This window comes from Neoarius graeffei, chromosome 17 (genome assembly GCF_027579695.1).
Source record: "Neoarius graeffei isolate fNeoGra1 chromosome 17, fNeoGra1.pri, whole genome shotgun sequence".
In the NCBI taxonomy this organism is placed as follows: Eukaryota; Metazoa; Chordata; class Actinopteri; order Siluriformes; family Ariidae; genus Neoarius; species Neoarius graeffei.
In genome coordinates, this window is record NC_083585.1 from 35,934,293 (window position 1) to 35,961,550 (window position 27,258).

At 40.1% G+C, this 27,258-nt stretch overlaps 1 protein-coding gene across 5 annotated transcripts in view; it reads left to right on the forward strand.

Annotated features, from left to right (window-relative positions):
* The window catches only part of rffl (ring finger and FYVE-like domain containing E3 ubiquitin protein ligase), a 37,899-nt gene extending 10,879 nt beyond the window's left edge, over positions 1 to 27,020 (forward strand). For 3 of the 5 annotated variants that reach the window (XM_060944104.1, XM_060944101.1, XM_060944103.1), the window contains exons 3-7: positions 5,456 to 5,655; positions 9,786 to 10,181; positions 16,768 to 16,836; positions 22,384 to 22,594; positions 24,676 to 27,020. In XM_060944104.1, coding sequence (XP_060800087.1) covers positions 5,470 to 5,655; positions 9,786 to 10,181; positions 16,768 to 16,836; positions 22,384 to 22,594; positions 24,676 to 24,863 — 1,050 coding nt within the window. In that variant the 5' untranslated portion in view covers positions 5,456 to 5,469 and the 3' untranslated portion in view covers positions 24,864 to 27,020. The remainder of the gene's footprint in view (positions 1 to 5,455; positions 5,656 to 9,785; positions 10,182 to 16,767; positions 16,837 to 22,383; positions 22,595 to 24,675) is intronic. The other 2 variants (XM_060944102.1, XM_060944105.1) reach the window with 2 other exon arrangements.
* The last annotated feature ends 238 nt before the right edge of the window (positions 27,021 to 27,258 follow it).

The window sequence follows — 27,258 nt, forward strand, 5'->3', positions numbered from 1 at the left end:
GCCTATACAGTTAATCGATTTCTGAAAAGCTTGAGATAGCAAACTATACATGAATGACAATATTGGGTCCGTGTTGGATTTTGGCAGCATTAATGCAAATATTTTAAAACGAATAGTTTTTTGTTTTTGAAAGGTTTGGTTGAAGCGGTGTTCATAGCCCATGTAAAATGCTCGATATAAACACCCCTGTGACGATCACAATAATAGAATTCTGGATTAAAGTTTTTTAAAACCATTATACTCGTGCCTAGTTAACGTTTTTTTTTGTTTTGTTTTTAAGCACAGAAATGCTTTGCTGTTCACAATACACCATTTTTATCACTTTTGATCTGTTGTGTTCTCTTTCCCTTACTTTTTATCCTTTATACAGATATGTGCAAGAGTGTCTATGAAAACAGGCACATTTTAAAATTTGCAGACGATACCGTCATTGTAAGTTTGCTGCACAATAATGAATCCAGCCATGGTCCAGTATTGGAGGATTTTATCAGGTGGTGCGATCTTTCTTTTTTGGTGCTTAATGCATCCAAAACAAAAGACATGATTATTGATTTAAGAACTCAGGCTCCAAACCATGATCCCACAGTCATTAAGGGCCAGTCTGTTGAACGCATGGATAATTACAAGTATCCTGAGATTGTCATTGATGATAAATTGACTTTTAACAAGAACTGCGAAGCAGTATGCAAGAGGGGACGTCAGCGGTTGTTTTATCTTCGGAAATTGTTCCGTTTTAACATTGACAAAACTATGCTGACCCTATTTTATCGTGCTTTTATTGAGTCACTGTTATCTTTTGCCTTGGTGTCTTGGTTTGGTAATCTGTCACTACAGGACAAAAACTCCCTGAACCAAATCATTAAATGGGCTGGGCAGCTAATTGGGAAGCCTCAACTCACCATCTCTTCTCTTTATGACACACAGTTACAACGTAAAGCTACCTGTATTCTCAAAGATGGCGCACACCCTTTGTATGGTGAGTTCCAGCTCCTTCGCTCTGGTTGTCGTTTTGGGGTCCCTAAGGGAAGGACAGAATGGTACAGAAAGAGCTTTGTACCAACAGCAATTGTATTGCTAAACAGTAAGGCCCAGGGGTGAACAATCTTGTTCATACTGAACAATTGATGATGAAGCCCTTTTTAAAGACTATATTTTTAAGGATTGTAGATGTTAGAATGTGTGTATTGTTGTTGTCTTGTCTGTCACAATGTATTTTACATAGTTGTTGTTTTGTACTGGGATCGCTGAATTCCTGCCTGCACAACGAATTTACCAGTACTACGGTATGGTATAAATAAAGAAACCTTGAACCTTGTTTTGTGAACATAGTGGTGTGCACACTACATGAGCATTTGTGATGAGGCTCACAAACATTGATTTTTTTTTTGCCTGGAGAGATAAATCCCAGCTGGCTTCATTCCCAAATCCCACTTTCTCACGATAATAAACACGAGAGCTATAATGTCTATTTGCCCCGTCTTTACAAAAAAAAACAAGTAAAATACGAAGGACTGATCGGTTGGGGAGACAGAGCAAAGAGACTGTCTGTCTGTTTTGAAAAGAGGCACTAGAGGTATAGTAAAAAGGAATCTAGCTATTTTTATTTATTTATTGTATTTTTATTTTTGCTGTTAACATCCATTTTGGGTATAATGTACTAAATTTATTTTTAAAGCAAAATTATTGTGCTTACATTTTGCCCAGGGCGGCACGGTGGTGTAGTGGTTAGCGCTGTCGCCTCACAGCAAGAAGGTCCGGGTTCGAGCCCCGTGGCCGGCGAGGGCCTTTCTGTGCAGAGTTTGCATGTTCTCCCCGTGTCCGCGTGGGTTTCCTCCGGGTGCTCCGGTTTCCCCCACAGTCCAAAGACATGCAGGTTAGGTTAACTGGTGACACTAAATTGACCGTAGGTGTGAATGTGAGTGTGAATGGTTGTCTGTCAGTGCGTTTACATGCACATCCAAATCGAGCTACTGTCGGTAATCAAGCTAAGGGTCCCAGCAGGGGTGCCAGAGAAATCCAATCCTACATGCACACAAGGAAATCGAGCTATTGTGTGAGGTACATTGTGCACCCGAGCCACAAGTGGCGCTACGCGCCCCATCGTGTTGGTACACTTCTGGTTGTCGTCATGAAGAAGAGCTATTCAAGAGCATAAACAAAGTTATCAGCAGTGTTGCCAGATACTGCTGACGTTTTCCAGCCCAAAACATGTTCAAATCCGCCAAAATGCACTTAAAACCGCCCAATCTGGCAACACTGGCAGTTCCGTGCTCAAGCTGTTAGGCTTGCTCTAACAGACTGTATGGCTGCAAACTGTCCTGCGCAGACCACTGTTTTGTAAGACAACTTATTTTGCACAATTGTATATTTTTCTAAAGTCCATTTTTTGCTTACAAAAAATATTTTTCTAAAGTCCATTTTTTGCTTACAATTTAACTTGTGTCTTAATAAACACACAAAGTTCAATTGTTTTGTTTTTATTGACATTCTTCAGATGTTGGACATTATTTATTTATTTATATATATATATATATATATATATATATATATATATATATATATATATATATATATATACACACACATACACACACACACACGCGCGCACAAATACAGTGACTTGTTTATGTACACAATTCACAGCTATGCAACAGCTGTACAGATGTATTTGGTGATACAGTAAGTGAGCTAAATTTTAACAGTGCAAACAATGCCACAAAAAGAAAAGATGCATGCCGTTGTCATGATTCGTTGTCATGCCGACCGAGGCTGTTGTGTTTCCCGCTTGTGGTCTCGTCACTTCCGGAAGGGGCAGTGCTGAAGTAAGTAGCTCGACTACGTAGCTCGATAGGGTTTACATGCTCTAAGTAGCTCGGCTACAATCGCATAATCTAGGTCGCGTAGCTCGATTACGAGAAATCAAGTTCGGTTCGATTTCAGCCGAGCTAAGGTGTTTCCATGGCATTTAGAACTTCGATTTCAGTTGAGCAACGGCAGAAATTCGATTTTCTCTATGTGCATGTAAACGCACTGTGTGTCTATGTGCAGCCCTGCGATGGCCTGGCGACTTGTCCAGGGTGTACCCCGCCTTTCGCCCGTAGTCAGCTGGGATAGGCTCCAGCTTGCCTGCGACCCTGTAGAACAGGATAAAGCGGCTAGAGATAATGAGATGAGAGTGAGACATTTTGCCCACATCTTGCATTGATGGATGGATGATAAAACTGGGTTCACTGATCTGCTGTGCATTTCCTCTTGGGAGAAAAACTAGTGGTGTCAACAATAATCGATTCGGCAATGCATCGCAATGCGGGGCATGGACGATTCAGCATCGAGTCGGCAACATGCCAGATCGATTCAGCGTATTAAAAAAAAAACTTCCGTGGGCATTTCTGGAGCAACATCACACACATGCGCAGTCTGTAGCTGCACACCAGTCGAGAGAGCACTAGCTTAGCAAGATGGCTGAGGCGGAGGAAGAGGACTGCGAGAGACAGGTTATTATTAACGCATCCAAAGCTTGGAAAGCTGACATCTGGGCACATTTTGGATTCTACAAGGTTGATGGGACAGTAGACAAGACCTGTGTGTAAAAAAGAAAGATCTGGTCTCATTCAAAGCACTAAAAAGCTGTAATTTGTTTTCTTTTTCATATTTGAAACTCTATAACATTTCAATTTTATTTTGTTTAAAACAGGAGTGATACACACAACAGCCAATAAAATGTTGTTCAGTATCTGACTGCTTGTACTGCCTCATGACTACTGAAAAATTTGCCTTGCTTTCAGTAAAATTTTAACGCATCACAATGCATCGTAGAATCGGATTGAATCGAATCGTTACCCTCCGAATCATAATCGAATTGAATCGTGAGGGCTGTGCCAATGCACACCCCTAAGAAAAACACGAAATACTAAGGAAATAAGACGTAATGGCTTAAGTTGTTAGCTTTTTTTTTTTTCTTCAAAAAAAACAATTCCATATGCATGCACCTTCATGTAAAAGCCATGTCATGAATATTTCCTAAGGGTTATTAAATGTAGCATTAATTAGCATACGCCTTTATCATGCGTCTAAAGATCTTCTGTAAATGTCACGTTCTCTGAAGCTTGCACTGAGGCATAGACAGTGCGTGCAGTAAGAACATGAGTATTAATGAGGGCACTTTGTATTGAAATGATTACTTATTAATCTTTATGAATACATGAGCAGCAGACATACCCTTACATGTTAGTAGGAGTAGATACTGTTGAAACATATCTATGTGGGTAATCACGTAATACTCATAAATATTAGGTTTTTAAAGTTTTAAGATTAGGCCTTATAACCTGATCCCACAATAAACCAGGCTTGGGCTTTGGTCTTTAATGTTAGAAGCTTGTAAGTGTAGCATTTTATTTGCAGAATGTTGGAGCAGTGCAAACAAAAGTTTCAAAACAGCCAGGATTGGGTGGCTTCTTTTGTGCGTTTCAAAACGAGTGTCATCCTAGTCGGAGCTGTGTCATGAGGCTCTTGTATCTCAGCCTGCGCACACACTCTGAATAAATGATAGGAGTCCTACTTCAGCAACCAAGCACCAAACCACCTGCTGGTATTCTGTCCCAGTAAACTCACCCCTCATTGCTTAGATCCTAATGAGTTTGATAAGAGGAGTGCAGTTTAGTCTCTAGAACAACAGTTTCCACTTCAGGAGAAGCTTTTGTTTCTCTAATTCCAGAGAGTTCTCCGTCTACTGTGTTTTAAGTCACTGACATAAGTCCAACATAATGTCAAGCAGCTAACATCGAGACACACGGGCGAACATCTGGATGATTAGACGATGCTCCATGAATGAAATATCGAACTTAACAGTTGGTTGTGATCAATCTATGGTTTCATAATGCATGCATTTGGTTATGCAGATGCATGCTTCTGATTTTACTGATAATGCACTGTGGGTTTTTAGTACTTTTTGTTGCAGAGATTAAAAGAAAAGATATTTAAAGCCTAGGTCACAACCAGACGTATGATTATAATTAATTTTTTTTTTTGGCCGTGCGATTTTTGGCGTTTCCCAAATCGCTGCGTTTTTTTTTTTTTTTTTTTTTTTTTTTTTGTTCGTGGAGAAAGACGCACGTTGGCTGTAAGTTTGTCTTACGACCTGAAAAAAACGTAAGCGCCCGTAGAGTTTGTTTGACATGACAAAGAACCTCTGCGGCCAGTCTACGGCTCGAAAATCAGCACGTCACGCGCGCCCTCCGTGCGTTTCTTGCGTTTTTTGCACGTAGACCGGCCATAGGAGCACGTACGGCCGGTTGTGACCGAGGCTTAAAGTCCTAGCTCACATCAAGATGTGCTGTTACACAACAGTAACCTCTAAATTAGTGTAAATGATGCTCCAAGTGTCTCGTTTGTTTGTGAGCACATATTGGACCGAAATGTTCAGAAATGTATTTTAAATTAGTTTCTGTTTCCTCAGGAAGGGTGTGGAGTATGTGGGCCAGTTGTTGTAACTGGCTCTGTCTGGACTCTTCAGCTGTGGAGGAAAGCAGCAGTCACAGATCTAGCTCCCGCCATCAAGCGTATACTAACTCGGGCTACAGCAGCTACCCGTCTCCCACAGCTCCAGAGCACACATGTAAGGCGTGCGGAGGCCGCTTTGATGCTCTTGAAAGAAAGGTAATGAATATCAGCAGTTTTTTATGTTTTTTTCTTTTTCTTCTCCAGCTCTAGGGTTCGCAGAAATGGTAATCGCACAGGATCCATGGAGTTATGATAGAAATCCTAGTCTGTGGCACACTGGCAATGCAAATGTCAAGATTTACAGTTGTGGTCAGAATTTTACATACAGTGACATGAATTCTTTGGGTTTTCTGAAAATCAACACGGGGTCAAAATTATACATACAGCAAACCTAATATTTGGGTAAAATGTCTCTTTGCAAGATTCACCTTGACCAAACATTTTTGTTTACCATGAACAAGGTTCTGGCAGAATTCTGGTTGGATATTTCATGACTCTTCATGGTAGAATTGGTAGAGTTCAATTACATTTTTTTTTTCTTTTTTTCCTTGGCATGGACTCGACGTATAAGCACAGTCCATATATTTTCATTAGGGTTGAAGTCAGGGCTTGTTTTAAGCTTAATGTTAGCCTGCTTTATCCTCCACAACTAGCTCTGATGTGTGTTTGGGTTCATTGTCCTGTTGTAACTCCCAATTCCCAAGTCGTGTTCAAGTTTCTGATGGTTTATGCTGAATTCTGAGGCAGTTGTCCATTATTCCATCCACTTTGTGCAATGAACCAGTTCCACTGGGAGCAAAACAGCCCCAGAGCATGATGATCCTACCACCACCACCAGCTGGTACAGTGTCCCTCTGTACATGGTGGTCATTGTGGCCAAACAACTCAATCTTTGTCTCGTCTGACCATACAGCTATCCTCCAGAAGGCTTTTTTCTTTGTCCGTGTGGTCAGCTTCAAACTTGAGTTAAGCTTGAAGATGTCAATTTTGGAGCAGGGGGTTAAACTCGCTGAACTGTAGACAGTGATCCATCAGCTTCCAGTTTATGGCAGGGCTGTGCCATGGTGGTTCCCAGGTTGTTCCTGACCATAAAAACCAATTTCCTTTCAGCTGAGGGTGACCGTTTGGGTTTTCTTGAAGCAAAGTGGCTTGGCAAAGGGGTTACACTTCCCAGTAACTTACAATTGTTTGAACTGATCTTGGAATTTGCAGTTGTTTAGAGATGGTTCCAAGAGACATTCCGGAGTTGTGTGCATCTGCGATCCTCGTTCTCAGATCTCCACTGAGCTCTTTGAACTTTCCCATTGTACTGTGTGTTGGTCAAGCCAATGAGTGCTGTAAACAAACCCTTTTTATGAAGGCACAGAGAAGCTACCAGCTGTAGTCAATCATGCTCACTAACAGGAAGTTAAGAGACCTCGGCCTTGGCAAGATAAGACGTTTTGGAAGTTTCAGCACCTCTGAATTAATAACCTAAGTGAGCGTATGTAAATTTTTGACCCTGTTTGTATAATTTTGACCGTGTTGATTTCAGACAACCCAAAGAAAATGAAAACTTGTGCAACAAATTCGTGTGTGTTTTTAAATTAAAGATGTATGCCGTACAGTCATTCTGTCACAGAAAAAGAACAGTTCAAAGAAACTACTGAAAGCCCAAATATCGCCATGACCTTCATGTCACTGTATGTAAACTTCTGACCACAATTGTATACTGATTAGCGAAAGGCCAATTTATGCTGACAACGCAGTCCTCGTAGATGGCGTCTGCGTAGCCCCCCCCACCTTCGCAGACGCTCTGCGCGCACCTCCCAAAAATTGTGACCACCGCAGAAGCCTCGCAGACAGCGTCGCAGACAAGAGGGCTCTGATTGGTCCACTCTACATCCGCTGTACACGCACTTCCGCTTCCCTACTTTCCCGGTTTGGTTTGTTTTCACGACCGCCATTTTTAAAAACACGAGCGAAGATGGAGCAGCACAAAGAGCGGTTGATCGAGGAAGTGAGGAAGTACGTACATCTATACGACTCCAGTTCTAGTCATTATAAGTAACCGGAGGATAAATACTCCACTAACCACACCCACCAACTACTCCTAGCGATTTCGCGACTTGGCGCCCCCTTGCGTTGTGGCGGCGAATAACATCGCGCACGCCTATTACTCCCCGCTCAACGATAAATTACAACTGTCTGCGAAAAGCTATCTGCGAAAGCCTTGTTGCAAGAGCATGCAGAGGCCCTTAGTGTTTTATGCTTTTTACAAATGCTGCTATTAATGATATGTGCTGCGTAAAGTATTTCACACGTTTTGTACTGTTGGGTGGGTGTTGGCTTTAGTAGCTCCCCATACTAGTGTGCATCAAATAGAAGTTATCGCACCAAATCAGAAGTGTCCCTTCAGTTGTGTGTCGGGACAATTCTCATCCCTGGAATGTGGTCGCTGTCCTGAGACAGAAAAACAACTATTATGGGATGGAATCATTTGTAGAGATACAACACTAATAAGACATGGCAGTAATATGCTGTGTCTCCTATGAGACAACCGCATCTCAATGTTTTAACCAACGTATATATTATATTTTCCTGTTGTAAGCTCAAAGCACTTTGAGGTAAATGAGGTGTAGTAGGTATCTTGTAAGAGTGGCTTTCTGTGCTTGTGATCGGTTTAGCCAAATATAAGTAGTTGCTTGAGCAACTTGAATCATTGGTGAAACATTTTTGCTGTTTTAGTTAATTTCCACCAAAGTAACTGTCCCAAAGAATCTCCCCAATTGGATAACACACCCGTTTCAGACACTTGAAGGGTACTGAGAACATGAAAACACTGCAATGCTGGCGTCGGATTGATGAACACCACGAAATGGAGCCAAGTGTTCCAGATGTAAAACTAAATTTTAAAATAAATGACAGCAATATATGAGTGATTCCACGCTTATGGGTACTGAAATGGGGACATGAACTTATTTTTAAAAATTCACCTAAAACCATTTCTTTTTTTTTTTACCATCAGGTCACAAAACGTAATCTTTAATGAATATGTTAAAAGATAACTTTAATTTTCTGAGATGTAATAAAAACATATTTATATGCCAAAGTCAGAACGTAACAGAAGTGTTGTGGACATATATATTCTCAATTTTAACAATGTAGAATTACTTTTTGAAACATAGGAAGGTGATGTTTTAGCAAATATAATTAATAAACATGTGTAGTAGAATAAACATGCACATTCTTTCAATAAGATTAACATGGTATATAGCTAGATTGTAATTAATTTGTAACAGACGCGAGATGGACAATCGTAACAGAAGTAATGTAACAGACATCATTTTGGAACTCATAGGCTTGACTTTGGCATATAAATATGTTTTTATTACATCTCAGAAAATTAAAGTTATCTTTTAACATATCATTCATTAAAGATTACATGTTTTGTGACCTGATGGTAAAAAAAGAAATGGTTTTAGGTGAATTTTTAAAAATAAGTTCATGTCCCCATTTCAGTACCCATAAGCGTGGAATCACTCATATACTATATATAAAAATAGAATATTTATTATCCGCTATAAAGAAACCATGATCTGATTATATACCCAATCTCATTGTTTTCAACATATGACTTATCAGAGCACAGCCTTTCCTGGGAACCCTTCTGGGATTTCCTTGGGCGCATTAGAGAAAAGATCAGCACTTCATAATCTGATGGGAAAATAGGATTTATTTACAAAATGAAGAGCACAGGAAATGGACAGAGCACTGTACTCTCTCCCAGCCATTTTTGACATGCAGCCAAATAGCAAGATGTTTTTATTTAGTACAGATCAAATCATTTTTGTTTGAAGTAGACCAGCTTGAATGCTGAATTGTCTCATGCTGGATTTCCACAACTGTCGCAATCAACATCTGTGAAATTATGAGTCAGATAATATCCTGACCCTTAAAAATAACATGAAATCTAAAAGTGCTGCACACTGTCCTTACAGTTTACACATAGCAGTTTGTTAGGATCAGAGTTGTTTGAATTTGCAGTGAAGGTGTGAGGTATGGTTCAAGAGAATACGGGGTTGCCGTGTGTGTGTGTGGGGGGGTCCCTGCCATTGATCAGCTCACACCTGAGAGGAGCCAGACGCTAAACACGTTCTACTGGTTACCAAATCAGTCACGAGCAATACATTTTGCATATGCATTTCCTTGTAAAATTCATCTTGCAGAGTATTTCCATGTGCATATCCTGTCTATCACTCAGAGCTGACCACCACTTTTTTTTCCTTCCCCCTCCCTCATTACAGCATGTATGTGTAGACTGCAAAAAGAATTACTGTAGTCGCTGCTCCACTCAGTTAGAGCCTCGTCCGCGGCTGTGCCACACATGTCAGCGTTTCCACGGTACCATGTTCGAGCGGGCGGAGTTGATGAAGCTAAAAGTAAAGGACTTGAGGGATTACCTTCATTTGCATGAAGTCCCTACGCAAATGTGCAGAGAGAAAGAAGAACTTGTGGAGCTGGTCCTTAATCAGCAGACCCCTACCTCTGATGCATCCACGCCAAGTGAGACGCACACTCGCACATCTCTGTCTGAGCAGGAAATGATCTCTGAACCAACCACAGTCACTGAGCAACCCTCTACAGGAAGCGGTGTTATGACAGACCTGACCTCTCAGTCACAGACTGCAGGAGATGAGCAGGTGAGGAGAAAAGGAGGTCCTCACTGCTGTCCTCCCTGTGTAGTTTTAATAAAATCTTAAAATGTTTACGATATAGCAAGTCAGGGTTTTTTTTTTTTTTGGGGGGGGGAGAGATAAATTTATGAAGGTTATTTTAAAAAATAAAATGCAATGGCATGTGCTGCTGTTATAGTAAAATAATCCCTGAAATTGATTATTGTACAGTAACATCATCTCCCAAAGCCAACAATTTGCCAACACTAACATTTTAACAAGTTTGTTTGTTTACAATCATACATGTTTACAGTTACATTTAATATTGTGGAACATCTATTAAAAACAAGTCAGTTTTGGTATTGCTGACATAATAGCTGTTCCCTCACCAAGGTCTTTTTTTTCTTCTTTTTTCTTCTTTTCCTCTCTTGAAGTTAATAAGACAAAATGGACACAATTTATCATGTTACAGAAATTGCAATTCCATGCCGAAGACTCTTCCATGTCAGAAAACCTGAAATTGCAGCTTTACTCCTAACTGTTAAAGCTTTTATCAATGTTTAATGAACATCATCTAACAGAAAACTTCAACATGTGAAACTGTTTATATATGTTGATGTGGAGCGTCCACCTTACAAGTTCCTCTGTAATTTGTTAGTATGGAAACGATAACACATTTACACGAGCACCTTCATATAAACTTGTGATTTGAATTACACCTGCCACTACTCCTGAGTTGTACTGTTCTAGCCTGGCAAGCCAGACTAAATGTGAATATTTAGTCTGGTCTCGGTCGTAGACATTTCCGAAGGGTGTGGGTAGGATCAACCCGTTGTCTTTCAAACTGTCTCTGTGCGTATAGGCCAGCGCTCTGACCAATCAGCGCAACTGTGACGTAGTCAGAGTGACAGAAAGCAGTGGGGGAGCCAGCTGGTAGATCAAACTTTTGCCATCGCCAGTTGGCAAAACAGCGAAAACGTCCTTCTTGAAAAGGAATGAGCGGAGAGCCTCTTCCTGCTCATGTTTCAACGAAAACTCCAAGTCTAATTCTTCTAAAACTGATTCCAAAGCGGAGTCAAACAAGCGCTGTTCAATAGCCGTAGCCATCTTTCCTGTTGCGCTTTCTCCAGCGTCGCACAGCTTTGTCGTCACTCCTGCAAAAGCCCGCCCAAAGAATCCAAACAAAAACCTTGCGTTGTGATTGGCGGGCACGATTTGATGCCCGGGTGTGTTGTTGATATGGTCCGAGGCTAGACCCACTCGTAGGCAAAAATATTTTGGCCGCTAGGCGGGTGGGTCTAGTTTACTAGGCTAGTACTGTTCTACAACTGTAGAAAATTAATCAGCACCTTCTGACCAATCACGCTGGAGAATTCAAATGTGCTGTGGTGTTATTTATTTTATTATTGTCACTTTTCTTGCTTCTATAAACCTTCAGCAGTTCCTCATTCAGAAAGATTCGTACAGGAATTTGGCGGCACAGTGGTGCACTGGTTAGCACTGTGATCTTGCAGCAGGACGGTTCCGGGTTCAAGCCTTTAAGTTGCCCCAAAGTGTGATTGTGAATGGTTGGTTGTTCACCACTGTGTTAACCCTGCAATAGTTTGGCGACCTGCCCAGGGTATACCCCGCCTCTCACACACAGTCAGCTGGGATTGGCTCCAGTTTTTCCTGCAACCCTGACGGATGAGTGCTGTAGATAATGGATGGATGTATTGTATGTTTTGGTATGAACAGTCTCCTTCAAAAGAAAAAATGTTAGATTGTTATACTTTTATTGTATTTACTCTGGACCTTTTGACTGATTAATTTTCAAGCATTTGGGAGCATTGTTTTAGCTAGCATTTAGGAACTGAAAATGGGTAAATGTTGGAGAACGTTCTGGGAAAGAAAAATCCAATATTTGGTGAAAAGAGCTGACTCTGAGCTATTCCATCGTTAACATGGTACAAGTACACAGAGTGCAGAATTATTAGGCAAGTTGTATTTTTGAGGATTAGTTTTATTATTGAACAACAACTATGTTCTCAATCAAACAAAAAGACTCATAAATATCAAAGCTGAATATGTATGGAAGTTAGAGTGGGGTGTTTTTAGTTTTGGCCATTTTAGGAGAATATGTATGTGTTCAGGTAACTTTCACTGTGCAGAATTATTAGGCAACTTAATAAAAACCAAATGTGTAGCCATTTCACTTTTTTTATTTTCACCAGGTACACTGATATGACAACTTCAGATTTGCAAATAAACATATCTGACATTCAAACACAAAACAAAAACAAATCAGTGACCAATATAGCCACCCTTCTTCATGAGGACACTCAAAAGCCTTCCATCCATAGATTCTGTCAATTTCTTTATCTGTTCACGACCAACATTGTGTGCAGCAGCAACCACGGCCTCCCAGACGCTGTTCAGAGAGGTGTACTGTTTTCCCTCTTTGTAGCCCTCACGTTTTATAATGGACCACAGGTTCTCTATGGGGTTTAGGTCAGGTGAACAAGGGGGCCATGTCATTATTTTTTTCACCTTTCAGACCTTTACTGGCTAGCCACGCAGTGGAGTATTTGGACGCATGAGATGGAGCGTTATCCTGCATGAAAATCATGTTCTTCTTGAAAGATGCTGACTTTTTCCTATACCACTGCTTGAAGGTTTCTTCCAGGAACTGGCAGTAGGTCTGGGAGTTGAGTTTGAGTCCATCCTCAACTCGAAAAGGTCCAACAAGCTCGTCTTTGATGATACCAGCCCATAGCAGTACTCCACCTCCACCTTGCTGGCGTCCGAGTCGGAGTGGAGCTCTGTGCCCATTACTGATCCAGCCACAGGCCCATCCATCTGGCCCATCAAGAGTCACTCTCATCTCATCAGACCACAGCACCTTAGAAAAATCAGTCTTAAGATATTTCTTGGCCCAGTCTTGACGTTTTATCTTGTGTGCCTTACTCAGTGGTGGTCGTTTTTCAGCCTTCCTTACCTTGGCCATGTCCCTCAGTATTGCACACCTTGTACTCTTTGACACTCCAGGAATGTTACAACTCTGGAATATGGCAGAACTGGATGCTAATGGCTGCTTGTTAGCTTCACGCTTGATTTTCCGCAGATCATGTGCAGTTATTTTGCGCCTTTTTTTTCCCCCACACGCTTCTTTCGACCCTGTTGACTATTTGCAATGAAACGCTTGATTGTTCGGTGATCACGTTTCAACATCTTCGCAATTTCAAGAGTGCTGCATCCGTCTGCAAGACATCTCACAATTTTATACTTTTCAAAGTCTGTCAGATCTCTCTTCTGACCCATTTTGCCAGAGGAAAAGAGGTTGCCTAATTATGCACACCTGATATAGGGTGTTGATGTCATTAGACCACACCCCCTCTCATTACACAGATGCACAGCACCTGATATACTTAATTGGTAGTAGGCTTTCAAGTCTAAACAGCTTGGAGTGGGACAACATGCATTAAAAGGATGTTGTGGTCAAAATACTCACTTGCCTAATAATTCTGCACTCAGTGTACATTGTGTAATATGTGAAACTTTGTTGAGGGTAGTGGCCTGGTTTAGGCTGCACGTGAACTTCCTTCACATCAGGCTGTCTCCTGAGTTAGTGGCTATTTCCCTTTTTAAGATATACAGTGCTCAGTGTAAATGAGTGCACCCCCTTTGAAAAGTAACATTTTAAACAATATCTCAATGAACACAAACAATTTCCAAAATGTTGACAAGACAAAGTTGAATATAACATCTGTTTAACTTATAATGGGAAAGTAAGGTTAATAATATAACTTAGATTACACATTTTTCAGTTTTACTCAAATTAGGGTGGTGCAAAAATGAGTACACCCCACAACAAAAACTACTCCATCTAGTACTTTGTATGGCCTCCATGATTTTTAATGACAGCACCAAGTCTTCTAGGCATGGAATGAACAAGTTGGCGACATTTTGCAACATCAGTCTTTTTCCATTCTTCAACAATGACCTCTTTTTTTAGTGGCTGGATGCTGGATGGAGAGTGATGCTCAACTTGTCTCTTCAGAATTCCCCAAAGAAAATAATTTCTTTACACTGCAAAGGTGAAGGCTACAAGATGATCAGCAAAGCTTTACTTATCAGTCAGAATACTGTAGTAAAAATGGTACAAGAATGTAAGAAAGATGGAACTGCAACCATCTCACAGAGACGTCCAGGTCGTCCACGGAAGTTAACACCTCGACAGGAGCGTCTTCTGATGAGAAGGGTTGAAGAAAATTGGCATGCAAGTTCACTGCAGTTACCTAAAGAAGTAGAAAGCCAAACTGGGATGACTATTTCCCGTGACACAATACGGCGTACACTGCAGAGGAATGGCATGCATGGATGCTGTCCACGAAAGAAGCCTCTCCTAAAGCCCAGGCACAAAAAAGCCCGCCTAGAGTTTGCCAGGGCCCATGCTGACAAAGATGAAGACTACTGGGACTCTATACTCTGGAGTGATGAGACCGAGATAAATGTTTTTGGAACTAATGGCTTCAAAACTGTATGGCGTCGCAAAGCTGAGGAATACAAAGAAAAATGCCTGGTGCCTACAGTGAAACATGGTGGTGGTAGTGTCCTTATGTGGGGCTGCTGGTGTCGGGGAGCTGCATTTCATTGATGGCATCATGAATTCACAGATGTATTGCTCTATACTGAAAGAGAAGATGCTACCATCACTCCGTGCCCTTGGTCGTCGTGCACTTTTCCAACATGACAATGATCCTAAACACACATCTCAGGCCACTGTTGGATTTCTGAAGAAGAACAGGGTGAAAGTGATTCAGTGGCCAAGTATGTCTCCTGATCTGAACCCAGTCGAACACCTCTGGGGAATTCTGAAGAGACAAGTTGAGCATCACTCTCCTTCCAGCATCCAGTCACTAAAAGAGGTCATTGTTGAAGAATGGAAAAAGACTGATGTTGCAAAATGTCGCCAACTTGTTCATTCCATGCCTAGAAGACTTGGTGCTGTCATTAAAAATCATGGAGGCCATACAAAGTACTAGATGGAGTAGTTTTTGTTGTGGGGTGTACTCATTTTTGCACCACCCTAATTTGAGTAAAACTGAAAAATGTGTAATCTAAGTTTATATTATTAACTTTACTTTCCCATTATAAGTTAAACAGATGTTATATTCAACTTTGTCTTGTCAACATTTTGGAAATTGTGTTCATTGAGAGATTGTTTAAAATGTTACTTTTCAAAGGGGGTGCACTCATTTACGCTGAGAACTGTACATAATTTCAAGGCTATCAAAGAGTTTTAAAAGCACAATACCCGAGTTAATTTGGGTTTCCTTCCTAAAATGTCGTCTTATGAAAAAAAATTTTGTTTAAATGGCCTATGTTTGTGTTTTTTTTATTTATTTATTTAATTAATTAATTAACCGGTATGTTATGTTATTCCTGGACCACTTATAATGTACAAGAATGAATGATTGATTAATTCATTTTTACATCAGCTTTTTCCTCTGTTCTGTTTTGGAAGTAAACAGCCAAAACCAAAAAAAAAAAAAGGTGTAAGAGCACTCCTGATTACTTATATACAACTACTTGTAGGCCAAATTGGTGGCAATATGATTTTATTTGTGGTAGTAACATCGTAATCATAGTTAATTTAAAGTGAACTGTCCTTGAAGCACTGTTCTTTGAAACTATCTAATGTGTACATGGTTCTATCTGCTTCAAACTCTTCATATTTAAAAAAAAAAAAAGGCAAGAGAAGGGTTGTCCCACCCCCAAATAGAAGCGCTCTAAATTTGCAATGTAAATTATTGACAGGTTATTTTGACCACCAAGTTGGCAAATCAAAAATACAAACTGGACGGTGTTTTATCTTGGCAAGCATTTTATTAGCCTTTGAGTTATTTATTAAATACCAAAATTGGGATTTTAATTTTTTTAATGCTAAAAGTTTCACTTTAATTTATTTTCCTGTAAAATGGTAAAGGAAATATGGCTCTCTTTCTCCTTCAGCCATTAAAGAATAAATTCTGCTAGTCGTTGATGTACTTGCTACTGTAGCCCAGTCATCTGTTCATATTTGTGCAAAGTGGTCTGTTGTAAGTGTTGTTGGATTTTATGGAAGCAAGTCAAGCCTCTCAGCATTGAATTCCTACTCTGAAAGGAAATACAGCTGCAATCAGAAGTTTGTTTACACTCATCATGGACATGAATATCATGGCAAAATTGAGCTTTAAATTATTTAACTTTTTTTTTTTTTTAACAACATGCATCTTTTTATATTAGAAATAAAACAAGAATTTTGTGGCAAAAGGTGTTTTGAATTTATTTTGGGATTTCTGAAATCAATACATGGTCAAAATATACATTACACCAAGTATTTGGTTAAATGTCCCTTTTGCAAGTTTCACTTTGACCAGATGCTTTTGGTAGCCTTCAACAAACTTCTGGCAGAATTGAGGTTGGATATTTGACCGCTCTTCTTGGCAATTACCAAGCTGTTTCATGTGCAATTTGATGTAAGCAACGATGTATGTTATCCCATCTATTTAAAAATGGAAAGAAATGACACTGGAGTCCTTGGCAGTTTCCTGTGGCTGATTTTTATGGCTTTGTGATTTTTGACCTTTAGATTGAGTCACTGGCAGAGGAGCCAGTTGATGTTGAGGAGACAGAGCTTCAGGGGGCACAGGAAAGCCAGGTAGCCTTATAGCAGGTTTTATATCCTTGTTGCTGCTACACAGCGAGGAGTGTGAAATGAAGAAGAGGACAAGAAAAAGAGCAGTGACACACTGGAGCATTGAGAAAACCAGTAACGGTTTAAACTAATTTATCTTTTGAATGGCTTTTTCTTCACGTCTGCTTAATGATGTGAATTTGGAACCAAATTGGGGGGTAAAATTAAGAGATTTAAAATGTCCTCTCCTTCATTTAGTTCCTAGCTAGTGGATTCGGACCATGCTCTACTTTTTTCATTTGTATAATTTATTCACTCAGCCTGATCTTCATTCCTGACCTCAGACCTAGTGTTCAAAAGGGAAATGTTTCTTCTTAGTCAGCACTTATTAATCAAAGGTAGCTTTATGAAGGAAATATTTTAAGTTTCTGTAACACAAAAATATAATTTTGCTATGGAATGCTCTAATGGGTTGAGGAAAAATCCCTACGTAATGATAATTCGCCCTGTTTTTGTATCTCGCTACATTATATAAAAAGACAGGAATGTAAATATGAGTGGCGTCATGTCAGAATTGGGTAATTATGAGATTACTTCAACCTGTTTATAGGCGCAGTGTTGCTAGAGAAACTCGCATGACTCCAGTCTTTAAAGGAACAGTCCACCGTATTTCCATAATGAAATATGCTCTTCTCTGAATTGAGACGAGCTGCTCCGTACCTATCCGAGCTTTGCGCGACCTCCCAGTCAGTCAGACGCGCTGTCACTCCTGTTAGCAATGTAGCTAGGCTCAGCATGGCCAACGGTATTTTTTGGGGCTGTAGTTAGATGCGACCAAACTCTTCCGCGTTTTTCCTGTTTACATAGGTTTATATGACCAGTGACATGAAACAAAGTTCAGTTACACAAATTGAAACGTAGCGATTTTCTATGCTATGGAAAGTGCGCACTATAATGACAGGCGTACTAACACCTTCTGCACGCTTTGACAGCGCATTGATACGGAGCTCAGATATCAATGCGCTGTCGAAGCGCGCAGAAGGTGTTAGTACGCCTGTCATTACAGTGCGCACTTTCCATAGCATAGAAAATCGCTACGTTTCAATTTGTGTAACTGAACTTGTTTCATGTCACTGGTCATATAAACCTATGTAAACAGGAAAAACGCGGAAGAGTTTGGTCGCATCTAACTACAGCCCCAAAAAATACCGTTGGCCATGCTGAGCCTAGCTACATTGCTAACAGGAGTGACAGCGCGTCTGACTGCGTCTGACTGACTGGGAGGTCGCGCAAAGCTCGGATAGGTACGGAGCAGCTCGTCTCAATTCAGATAAGAGCATATTTCATTATGGAAATACGGTGGACTGTTCCTTTAAAGGGACCCTCCTGCGGATTTACTCGTAAACTTGTGTTAAAGTGTTCAGAGATTTCAACCGTCAAACATTCATTTTCGGAGACCAAAGAGGGTTCTAGAAAAAGTCGTTTTTTATTAAGATACAAGACAGGCCTCCCACGGAAGTGACGTATGTGATGTGGCTGAGTAGAAGCTTTGGGCAACTCGGCTATTTATGTCCTCTGCTTACAACATGGTTTTACAAATATTTTTACTGAATTTATAAGTTTTTAAATAAGTCAAGTATGCTTCATTGCGCAGCATATAAATGCCAAAATTATGCTTAAAAGAAGGACAAGAATATATCTTTTCACCGTTTACCTGGCCTGAATCATCGTATTCAGTTTGTAGTTAGAAAGCTAAACTATTTAGTGAACATCCAGTACTAGAAAATGATAGGGAATGTTTGATAGACACACGCACAGTTGCGTCTTAAATGTATTCTCTAAAACGCTTGTAGAAGCTGACGACCTGTCAAGTCAGAGCTTTCAGAGATCCCAACTCGTAGTCACGAATTGAACAATGTCAGAAGTTGATAATTACTCGGTTATATGAGGTTGTACTATTAAACTCAACTAGAGAAATATCCTCAATGACGGTCATCGTGACCCTCATTTAAAAATCCCAACAGTATTTGTTTATATTAAACATTGTAAAATCCTTCTAAGTATTAACTTTGTCCATTTATTTAAAAAACAAAAACACCGTTTTACACATGATCAGGCTGAGTGCCCTTGATTATGATCTCTGTGGTTTTCAGGGGGATTTCCTTCTTTGCTTGAGAGACCTACTTGAATATAAGCATCTGTTTGCATATATCTCACGTACAAATGGATGTTCATTACTGTGGAAACTTGATGTGATCACTGAATTTCTTCCATCCCTGGTGGTCAGAGGATAGGTCTATAGGTTGAGATTAATTCCGGAGCATAAATTACACTACCCCCCCCCCCCCCCCCCCCCAAAAAAAAAAAAGTACTGGTAGCAGTTGTAATAACTGAAAGAGTTCCTGTCTGTTCCACTGTAAATTGACTTCTAATCATAAACTCAAGGGCGTAATCAGAGGTTCAGTAAATATCTCTCTAGGTTGTTGTTTTGGACACAAGGATCAGATCTGCAGTTTAGCCATAACATGCTTGAAGCTGGCCTTGCTATTTATCAAGTAAATAACTTCAAGTGTGTCCTGCTATGCATGATGGCACAAGGCTGGACTTTCTGGCTTTTCTTCTTTTGTTCTGTGTCTCTTGCTTTAAGTGGTTGCGTTTTGGTTGCATGGGGCTGTGGGCTTTCTCATCTGTTGGCAGTCACTGCATAACTGATAAAACGGTGATGTCACTTTTTTTTTTTTTTTTAAAAGCTTGAATTTTCAGTGGTTACATTTCCCATGACTAAACATTGACGCTAAAAGCATGTCTTGGAGTCGCCACAAATAAATTCCGCTTTCTTACCCTGATCATATGTGGAAGGGAGTTTTTCCAGCAAACAGCTTGGTCACAGGGTTGCTAACACCAATGTGCAGACATGGCATCTGTGCTACCACCTTCTTTAACACATTATAGACCTGAAAATGCATCCCATTCTGAATCAAAATTGAACCTAAGGCTCATAAATACAGTGCTAGTTGGTTCCTGTTTTGGGTGCTTTATCTACAACCCTGTTTCCAAAAAAGTTGGGATGCTGTATAAAATTTAAATAAAAATAGAATATGATTTGCAAATGCCCTGTGATGACCTGGCGACTTGTCCAGGGTGTACCCCGCCTTTCGCCCGTAGTCAGCTGGGATAGGCTCCAGCTTGCCTGCAACCCTGTAGAAGGATAAAGCGGCTACAGATAATGAAATGAGATGAGATGAGATGATTTGCAAATCATGGAAACCCTATATTTTATTGAAAATGGTATGGAGACAGCATATCAAATGTTGAAAGTGAGATTATTAGGGTTTTTTTGGTTTTTTTTTGAATAAATAAGCTTATTTTGAATTTCATGCCAGCAACATGTTTCAAAAATGTTGGGACAGGAACAAAAAAGACTGAGAAAGAAGTTGTTGTTGTTGATGATGATGATGAAGAACCGGCAACGGGTCAGTAATATGATTGGGTATAAAAAGAACATCCTGAGGCTGAGCCTCCCAGAAGTAAAGATGGGGAGGGGTTCGCTGTTCTGTGAAAGACTGCATGGGCAAACAGTGCGATAGTTTAAGGATAACATTTTGCTCAATGTAAAATTGCAAAGAATATGGGTATGGTACATGATATCATTAAAAGATTCAGAGAATCTGGAGGAATCTCTGTATACAAGAGACAAGGCTGAAAATCAACACTGGATGCCTGTGATCTTCAGGCAACACTGCATTTAAATCGGACATGATTCTGTAGTGGAAATTGCTGCATGGGCTCAGGAGCACTTCCAGAAACCATCGTCTACGAACACAGATCGTGACTGCATCTGCAAATGAAAGTTAAAACCATACGAGTGCATACCTCTGTCAAGCCACATATCAACATCAGAATCCAATCACTTGAACCTATTACTAAAGCTGTACACCAGATTTCATCAAAATCTGTTCACTACTTTGAGTTACAGTGGGAAGAGACAAAAAAAAAATCCTGGATCCACATACATATCCAGATTTGTATCAAAATCTTATCAACTGCAGGTGGGTCCATGGCCCACCTTTCCTCAAATTTTCATCAAAATCCATTCACTACTTTGAGTTATACTGGGAACAGACAAACAAACAGAGGCGAAAACATGACCTCCAACAAAGTTGGTGGAGGTAACAATATCCAGAAACATTGCTGTCTTTTCTGGGCTCGAGCTCATTTATGCTGGACTGAGGCAAAGTGGAAAACTGTTTTTGATCTGATTATTTTTAATTGTTTTTGGAAAGCATGGACGCCGCCTCCTCCGAGGTAGAGAGTAGAGGGCCCGTCTGGCTTATCAGTGCACAGTTCAAAATCCAGCCTCTGTGATGGTATGGGGTGCATTAGTGCACATGGTATGGGTAGATTGCACATCTGGGATGGCATCATTTAATGCTGAATGAGATGTAAAGGTTTTGGAGCAACATGCTGCCATGCAGATGATGTCTTTTTCAAGGAAGACCTTGCTTATTTCATCAAGACCGTGCCAAACCGCTTTCTGCACATATTAAAACTGTGTGGCTCTGTCGTAAGAGTCCAGGTGCTAAACTGGCCTGCCTGCAGTCCAGACCTGTCTCCCATTTAAAACATTTGCCACATTATGAAGCACGAAATACGACGAAGGAGATCCCGAACTGTTGAGCAGCTGAAATTTATATATCGGGCAAGAATGGGACACCATTTTCTCTTTCAAAACTCCAGCAATTGGTCTCTTCAGTTCCCAAACGTTTACAGAGTGTTGTTAAAAGTAGAGGTGATGCTGCACAGTGGTAAACATGCCCCCATCCCATCTTTTTTTGAAACATGTTGCTGACATCAAATTCAAATGAGCATGCTTTTTTTTTTTTTTTTAATGAAAATGTTTCCATGATTTGCAACTCGTTGCTTTCTGTTTTTGTTTACATTTTACACGGCGTCCCAACTTTTCTGGAATTGGGGTTGTACATCCAGGGTAAATATAGATGGTATTTAAATTCCTGTGTATGTCAACTGAGGAGAAAGAGGTATGATACTGTAGTCCCTGATAGAAGAATTTACAAGTGAAGAAAAATCAGTTTACTCAATTTCCCAGGTAGGTACCAAATCTTCAAATTATTTACAGCGTGGCTTTTGAAGACCTGAAACAGAAATAGCTTTTCACTGTTGTACCCATTTTATTCAGCATGACCAGAAAAATGAATCCAAAACCCCCCCCTTTTTTTTTTTAATTCAGTTGTTCCAATGCAAACAGGGGAATGTGAGAACATAAGCGATAATGTGTCACATTGACTGACAGGCAGGTCATTTATCTCACTAATCTTGTGTAGCTTTTTGCAACTTTTTGTGTTTGAGTTACAGGAAGTTGTTAACTAGGTTACAAGAGTCGTCATATTTGTTCCAGAATAAATCCTTAAATGGGTTTCCACTTTTAAGACCCGTCTTTACTTTTCCCCAAAACAAACCCACTTTTTTTTTTATTTTATTGTATTTATTTATTTTTCTTTCACTTATTTTCAGTTTCATGCGTTTCCTGCTGTGCTTCTTTCTCCCTCTTAGTCCTCAGACTCTGATGAGGCATTGCCCTCGGGTCGGCGGGCATCTCTCTCAGACATTTCCTCAGTGGAGGATATTGAAGCTCTGAGTGTACGTCAGTTAAAGGAAATCTTGGCCAGGAACTTCGTCAACTACAAGGGCTGTTGTGAAAAATGGGAACTGATGGAGCGAGTCACACGCCTCTATCATGACCAGAAGGATCTACAAAACCTAGGTGAGAGATGTATACATGTACCCATGACACATCAGTGATGGTGTTGAAGGTTAAACAAGTACAGGGAGGTTATAGAGTCCATATTTGTTGTAGGTAAAGTAATATATTTGAGCTTGGACACAACACACTGGTAATACTGTATAAACGAAGCATGGTGAGTCTTGTATAAGATTATATAAACACATGCACTGACAAATGAAAGATGAAACTCATCTAATTTTTCTTTTTGTAACTCTTGTATGACATGGAAATGGGGAAAAAAAAAAAGTCTTGGCTACGCAGGTCATTTAGTTAGTTAGACTGTTTTTAAGTACATCGTTGCCTATACCGTGCCTGATAGGCTCTACTTTTCCTCTCTTAGTTTCTAATGCCAGTGATGGAGACGAAGCACTTAATTTGAATGATCCGTAGTTAAAAATGTTTGAGTCCCTTGATTATCCCAGGTTTATTTGGCTAGTGATTTAAAGATCTAGTAGAAGTCAGAATTTAGGCCGTGATGAAACATTTATGCTTTTTGTAATGATGGTCATGATTCCTTTCTGTCTTTTAGGATGCACCTTTTGTTGATTTTTACTAAATATATTTTGTAACATGTGCAGGGTTCTGGCACAGGTCTGTAAAAATAAGATGCTCATTTCCAAGAAATGGACAAGTACAGAAATTTTTTTTAATTTAAAAAAAACATTTTGGAAAAACTATGGATAATTGGTTCTTAAATTTATCTAGGCTCTATCCTCAGGGTCGAAGTATATAAGCAGATTGAACCAAGAAACTGAAAAATATTGCAATAGAACCAGTCAGTGTAAAGGCCAATTTATGCTGACAACGCAGTCCTCGCAGATGGCGTCGCAGATGGCGTCTGCGTAGCCCCCCCCCTTCGCAGACGCTCTGCGCGCACCTCCCAAAAATTGTGACCACCGCAGAAGCCTCGCAGACAAGAGGGCTCTGATTGGTCCACTCTACATCCGCTGCACACGCACTTCCGCTTCCGTACTTTCCCGGTTTGGCTTGTTTTCACGACCGCCATTTTTAAAAACACGAGCGAAGATGGAGCAGCATGAAGAGCGGTTGATCGAGGAAGTGAGGAAGTACATACATCTATACGACTCCAGTTCTAGTCATTATAAGTAACCGGAGGATAAATACTCCACTAACCACACCCACCAACTACTCCTAGCGATTTCACGACTTCGCACCCCCTTGCGTTGTGGCGGTGAATAACATCGCGCACGCCTATTACTCCCCGCTCAACGATAAATTACAACTGTCTGTGAAAAGCTATCTGCGAAAGCCTTGTCGCAAGAGCATGCAGAGGCCCTAAGAGAGAAACACTTTTTACATATTACAGCAACTCCAGTTTTCGAAATACAATACATTGTGACTGAGCAGATTTCAAGCAGATCCTCTGTTGCAGCTTATCTGATCACATGTATTTATCGAACTTTATTTAGCTGAAGGCAGCCTATTAAGAAAGGAAAGAGTTTTCTCAGATTTAGCCTCTCTGGTCTGATATTAGTGATGTGATGTGATTCCATAGATTTTTTTATTTTAAATGAACTGGAACAATGTTTAAAAACGATTCATCGGAGAAGTACAAGTTTATTCTCTACTTCGAAACAAATGTCTCCTCTGTTCAGAGTCTGTAGCAATAGTTAAAATTGGTAACGTGTCGCAACACCAGTGTGAATCAAAGTGTAGTGTTAGAAACTGTTATGTTGAGAACTTTTGAAACAAGGGATTTTTAACTGGATACCCCTCCTCTTAAGTTTCACCTGTAACAATGGTTACCTTTAGGGATTTCCTGATTCTTATTATATTCCATGTTTTCCTTTTTGATTTTTTTTCCCATATTTGGTATGAAAACCAAACATCTGGAACATGAAGAAAAAGCATGAGCTACAGTAGAGAAAACAAATTTGGTTTTGCAATGTTAAGGGCATAGCTAAACAAGCAGATGAAATTACTGATGAAAGCTGTCAGCTGATCCATCCTATATAACACACCATAATGTTTATGCAGTCATTGTAAATATTTTTCCAGTCTTTTTATTTTTCCTGTATCCTCTCGTGTGTTCCATACAGATTCTACAGCGAATTTAGGCCGCACCATGGAAGAAAACCTTTGTAAGATCTGTATGGACTCGCCAATCGACTGTGTGCTTCTGGAATGTGGACACATGGTCACATGCACAAAGTGCGGAAAGCGCATGAGCGAATGCCCCATCTGCAGACAGTATGTGGTCCGGGCAGTGCATGTTTTCCGATCCTGAACCAGCACATCTTTGGTTGGAAGATTTAAAAACTCTTCCTCGTCTTTTTTCCCCCATCTGTATATAAACACTTCGCCCATGAAAGAGCCATCATCGCCCTGCTGCCTCATCTGACTTACCAGCAGCTGTTGAACTCTGAATAAAGGAAAAATTATACACTAGTAATTTTTTTTTCTTGTGTTTAGTTATCAAGCGGGTTTGTGTTCAAGTTCTACAGCGTGTGGCTTGAAACTACTGCACTTATTCCAGTGCTGCAATTTTTAGATTTGGGATGTAGTGTTGCAAGTAATTTAATAGTTTAACACACTTGTTGCATTTAAACCAAAATCTAATGCACACAAATACAATGGTTATGTGGAATGCGTGGGCAGTAGGATAAGATCTCTAAACCAAAAATATTCACGTTCCCCAACAGCAGTGCTTTTAATTATACTATGTCAGTGTTGCACAGCTGTCCAAGCAGAACACAACACTGACACTCCCATGTCCTAGGATGACAGCTGTAGGTTGCACAGGGCCAAATCTGTGCGACTTGTTTGACGAGCATGATGGAACACAGTGACAGTTTTTGACAGGCCTGAAAAATTCGCTGAATCTCACAGAGCAGGTGACGCCAAAAAAGTCCCACAAACTCTGGGTGATTTTTGAGCACCCAGTCAGTGCAAGAGTGGACTGAACCTGACAGGAAATGTCTCCTAGATCTCCTATCCTGACAGGATTGTCATCACTAGAGCAGACGTAACCAACTATCAAGAATGAGAAAACTCATTTTTACTCCTTTTCACTTGGTTAACTGCTACTCTTTGCTAATGCAGTGTTTGAAGGTTTCATCGATCACAAGTCCAGGGTTAGGTTTACATTTGTCTTTATGAAACCAGAATGTTTGGACAGAGTCTCTGAGAAAGCTCGTCTCGTAGAAATATACCATTTACAGAATCGGTTATTTTCCGACAAACGCGCTCTCGTTGCTTTTAAAGTGAATATCAAATGGCATTTAATATAACGTCTTTCAAAAGGAGTGTTTCTGTACGCATCAATACAAATAAAATCATGTCGCTGAGTAGCAGTTGTAATAGCCAAGACTGTCTTGAGACAAATGATGAATGATCTAACCCCCCCCCCCCCATTTTGAGAAAATGAGCGTGTGGGCTTTTAGGTGTACAGTAATGCTAACAAATTTGTAATGCCTTAATATTGTTTCTGTCTGAGGCCTGTCTGCTGATCCTGTAAAGTAAGCAAGTGATTTGTGCTGCTATTATCGCTACGTTAAATCTGTGGGACAGAACATCCAGAATATCAAAGTCCAGAGTGTCTGCTCGCTGCTGGACTTTAATGTGGCGTTTATTGGTACTTGATACTGATAGCAGCTCACAATAGACTCGGTTTAATTAGATTGTGTTGCAGTGCACTCTGTGGGCTTCAAGACAGAATATTGCAGTGATGCATTAATTTAAATTATGATGTACTCAAAAGCTTTCCATTTTGGACCGGCAGAAGGAAACCAGGCTTCACTGGAAACACTTGTACGTTTTCCAGCCTTAGCTTCAGGAACTGGTTTGAGGAAGTCTGTGAAACATTAGCAGCATTTCAGCCCTATGCACTGATGTGAGTCAAGATTCTGTGCCAAAATAAGATTACTCTCTCTGTCTGTGGCACTCTGTGGTTCGAAATGACTGCTAATACATCTCAATGCCTTCAGATTTCACAGATTAGTGGAAACTGATCGTGAAAGTCATTTATGCTGAAGTCCTTCTGGGACAGAGCACTGAAACAGAAATGTGCCTTTACATGATGCAGAGCTTAGCAAAGTCTGCATAACAGAGTTGCGTTTTATAGAAACCAAATGGATTTATGAGATACTGTGTAATGCCTTTAAAAGACAGCACCTTAAATCATGCCAGATATTGATGTTTGTTGTTCTGGAATTTTTTTTTTCCTTTTTTTTTTTTTTTTTTTGGTAAAACTCCTCCTCAATGCCTTTTCTGCATCTCAAAAGGCTGCTTCAAACTGTTCAGTTGTTTGTCTTTGGGACATTTTGTTTAAAAATCACTTTTAGCAGCTGGTAATATTTTAATCCAGGGACTTGCACAGTTCAGATGCTGTAGAATAGCCAGTGCTGATTCTTACTGATTGAATAAAAAATGATTTGTAATTTAATGCCTTAATCACGTCTTTATTTCTCTACAACAGTGAAGTTATACAGAGAGAGCCTGAGACTCCTACTGAGATCATTTAGAACTCAGCACTGGTACAAGGTATATTTTAATACTTTTTTTTTTTTTCTATAGAGAAGACTTTTTTTTAAATTAAGGTAAATGCATGATTAGTGTCGGATATGGGTTCCTGTTTCTTAACAAGATGCAATGTAAATATCAAAATTCTTTGGAGCGAAGTT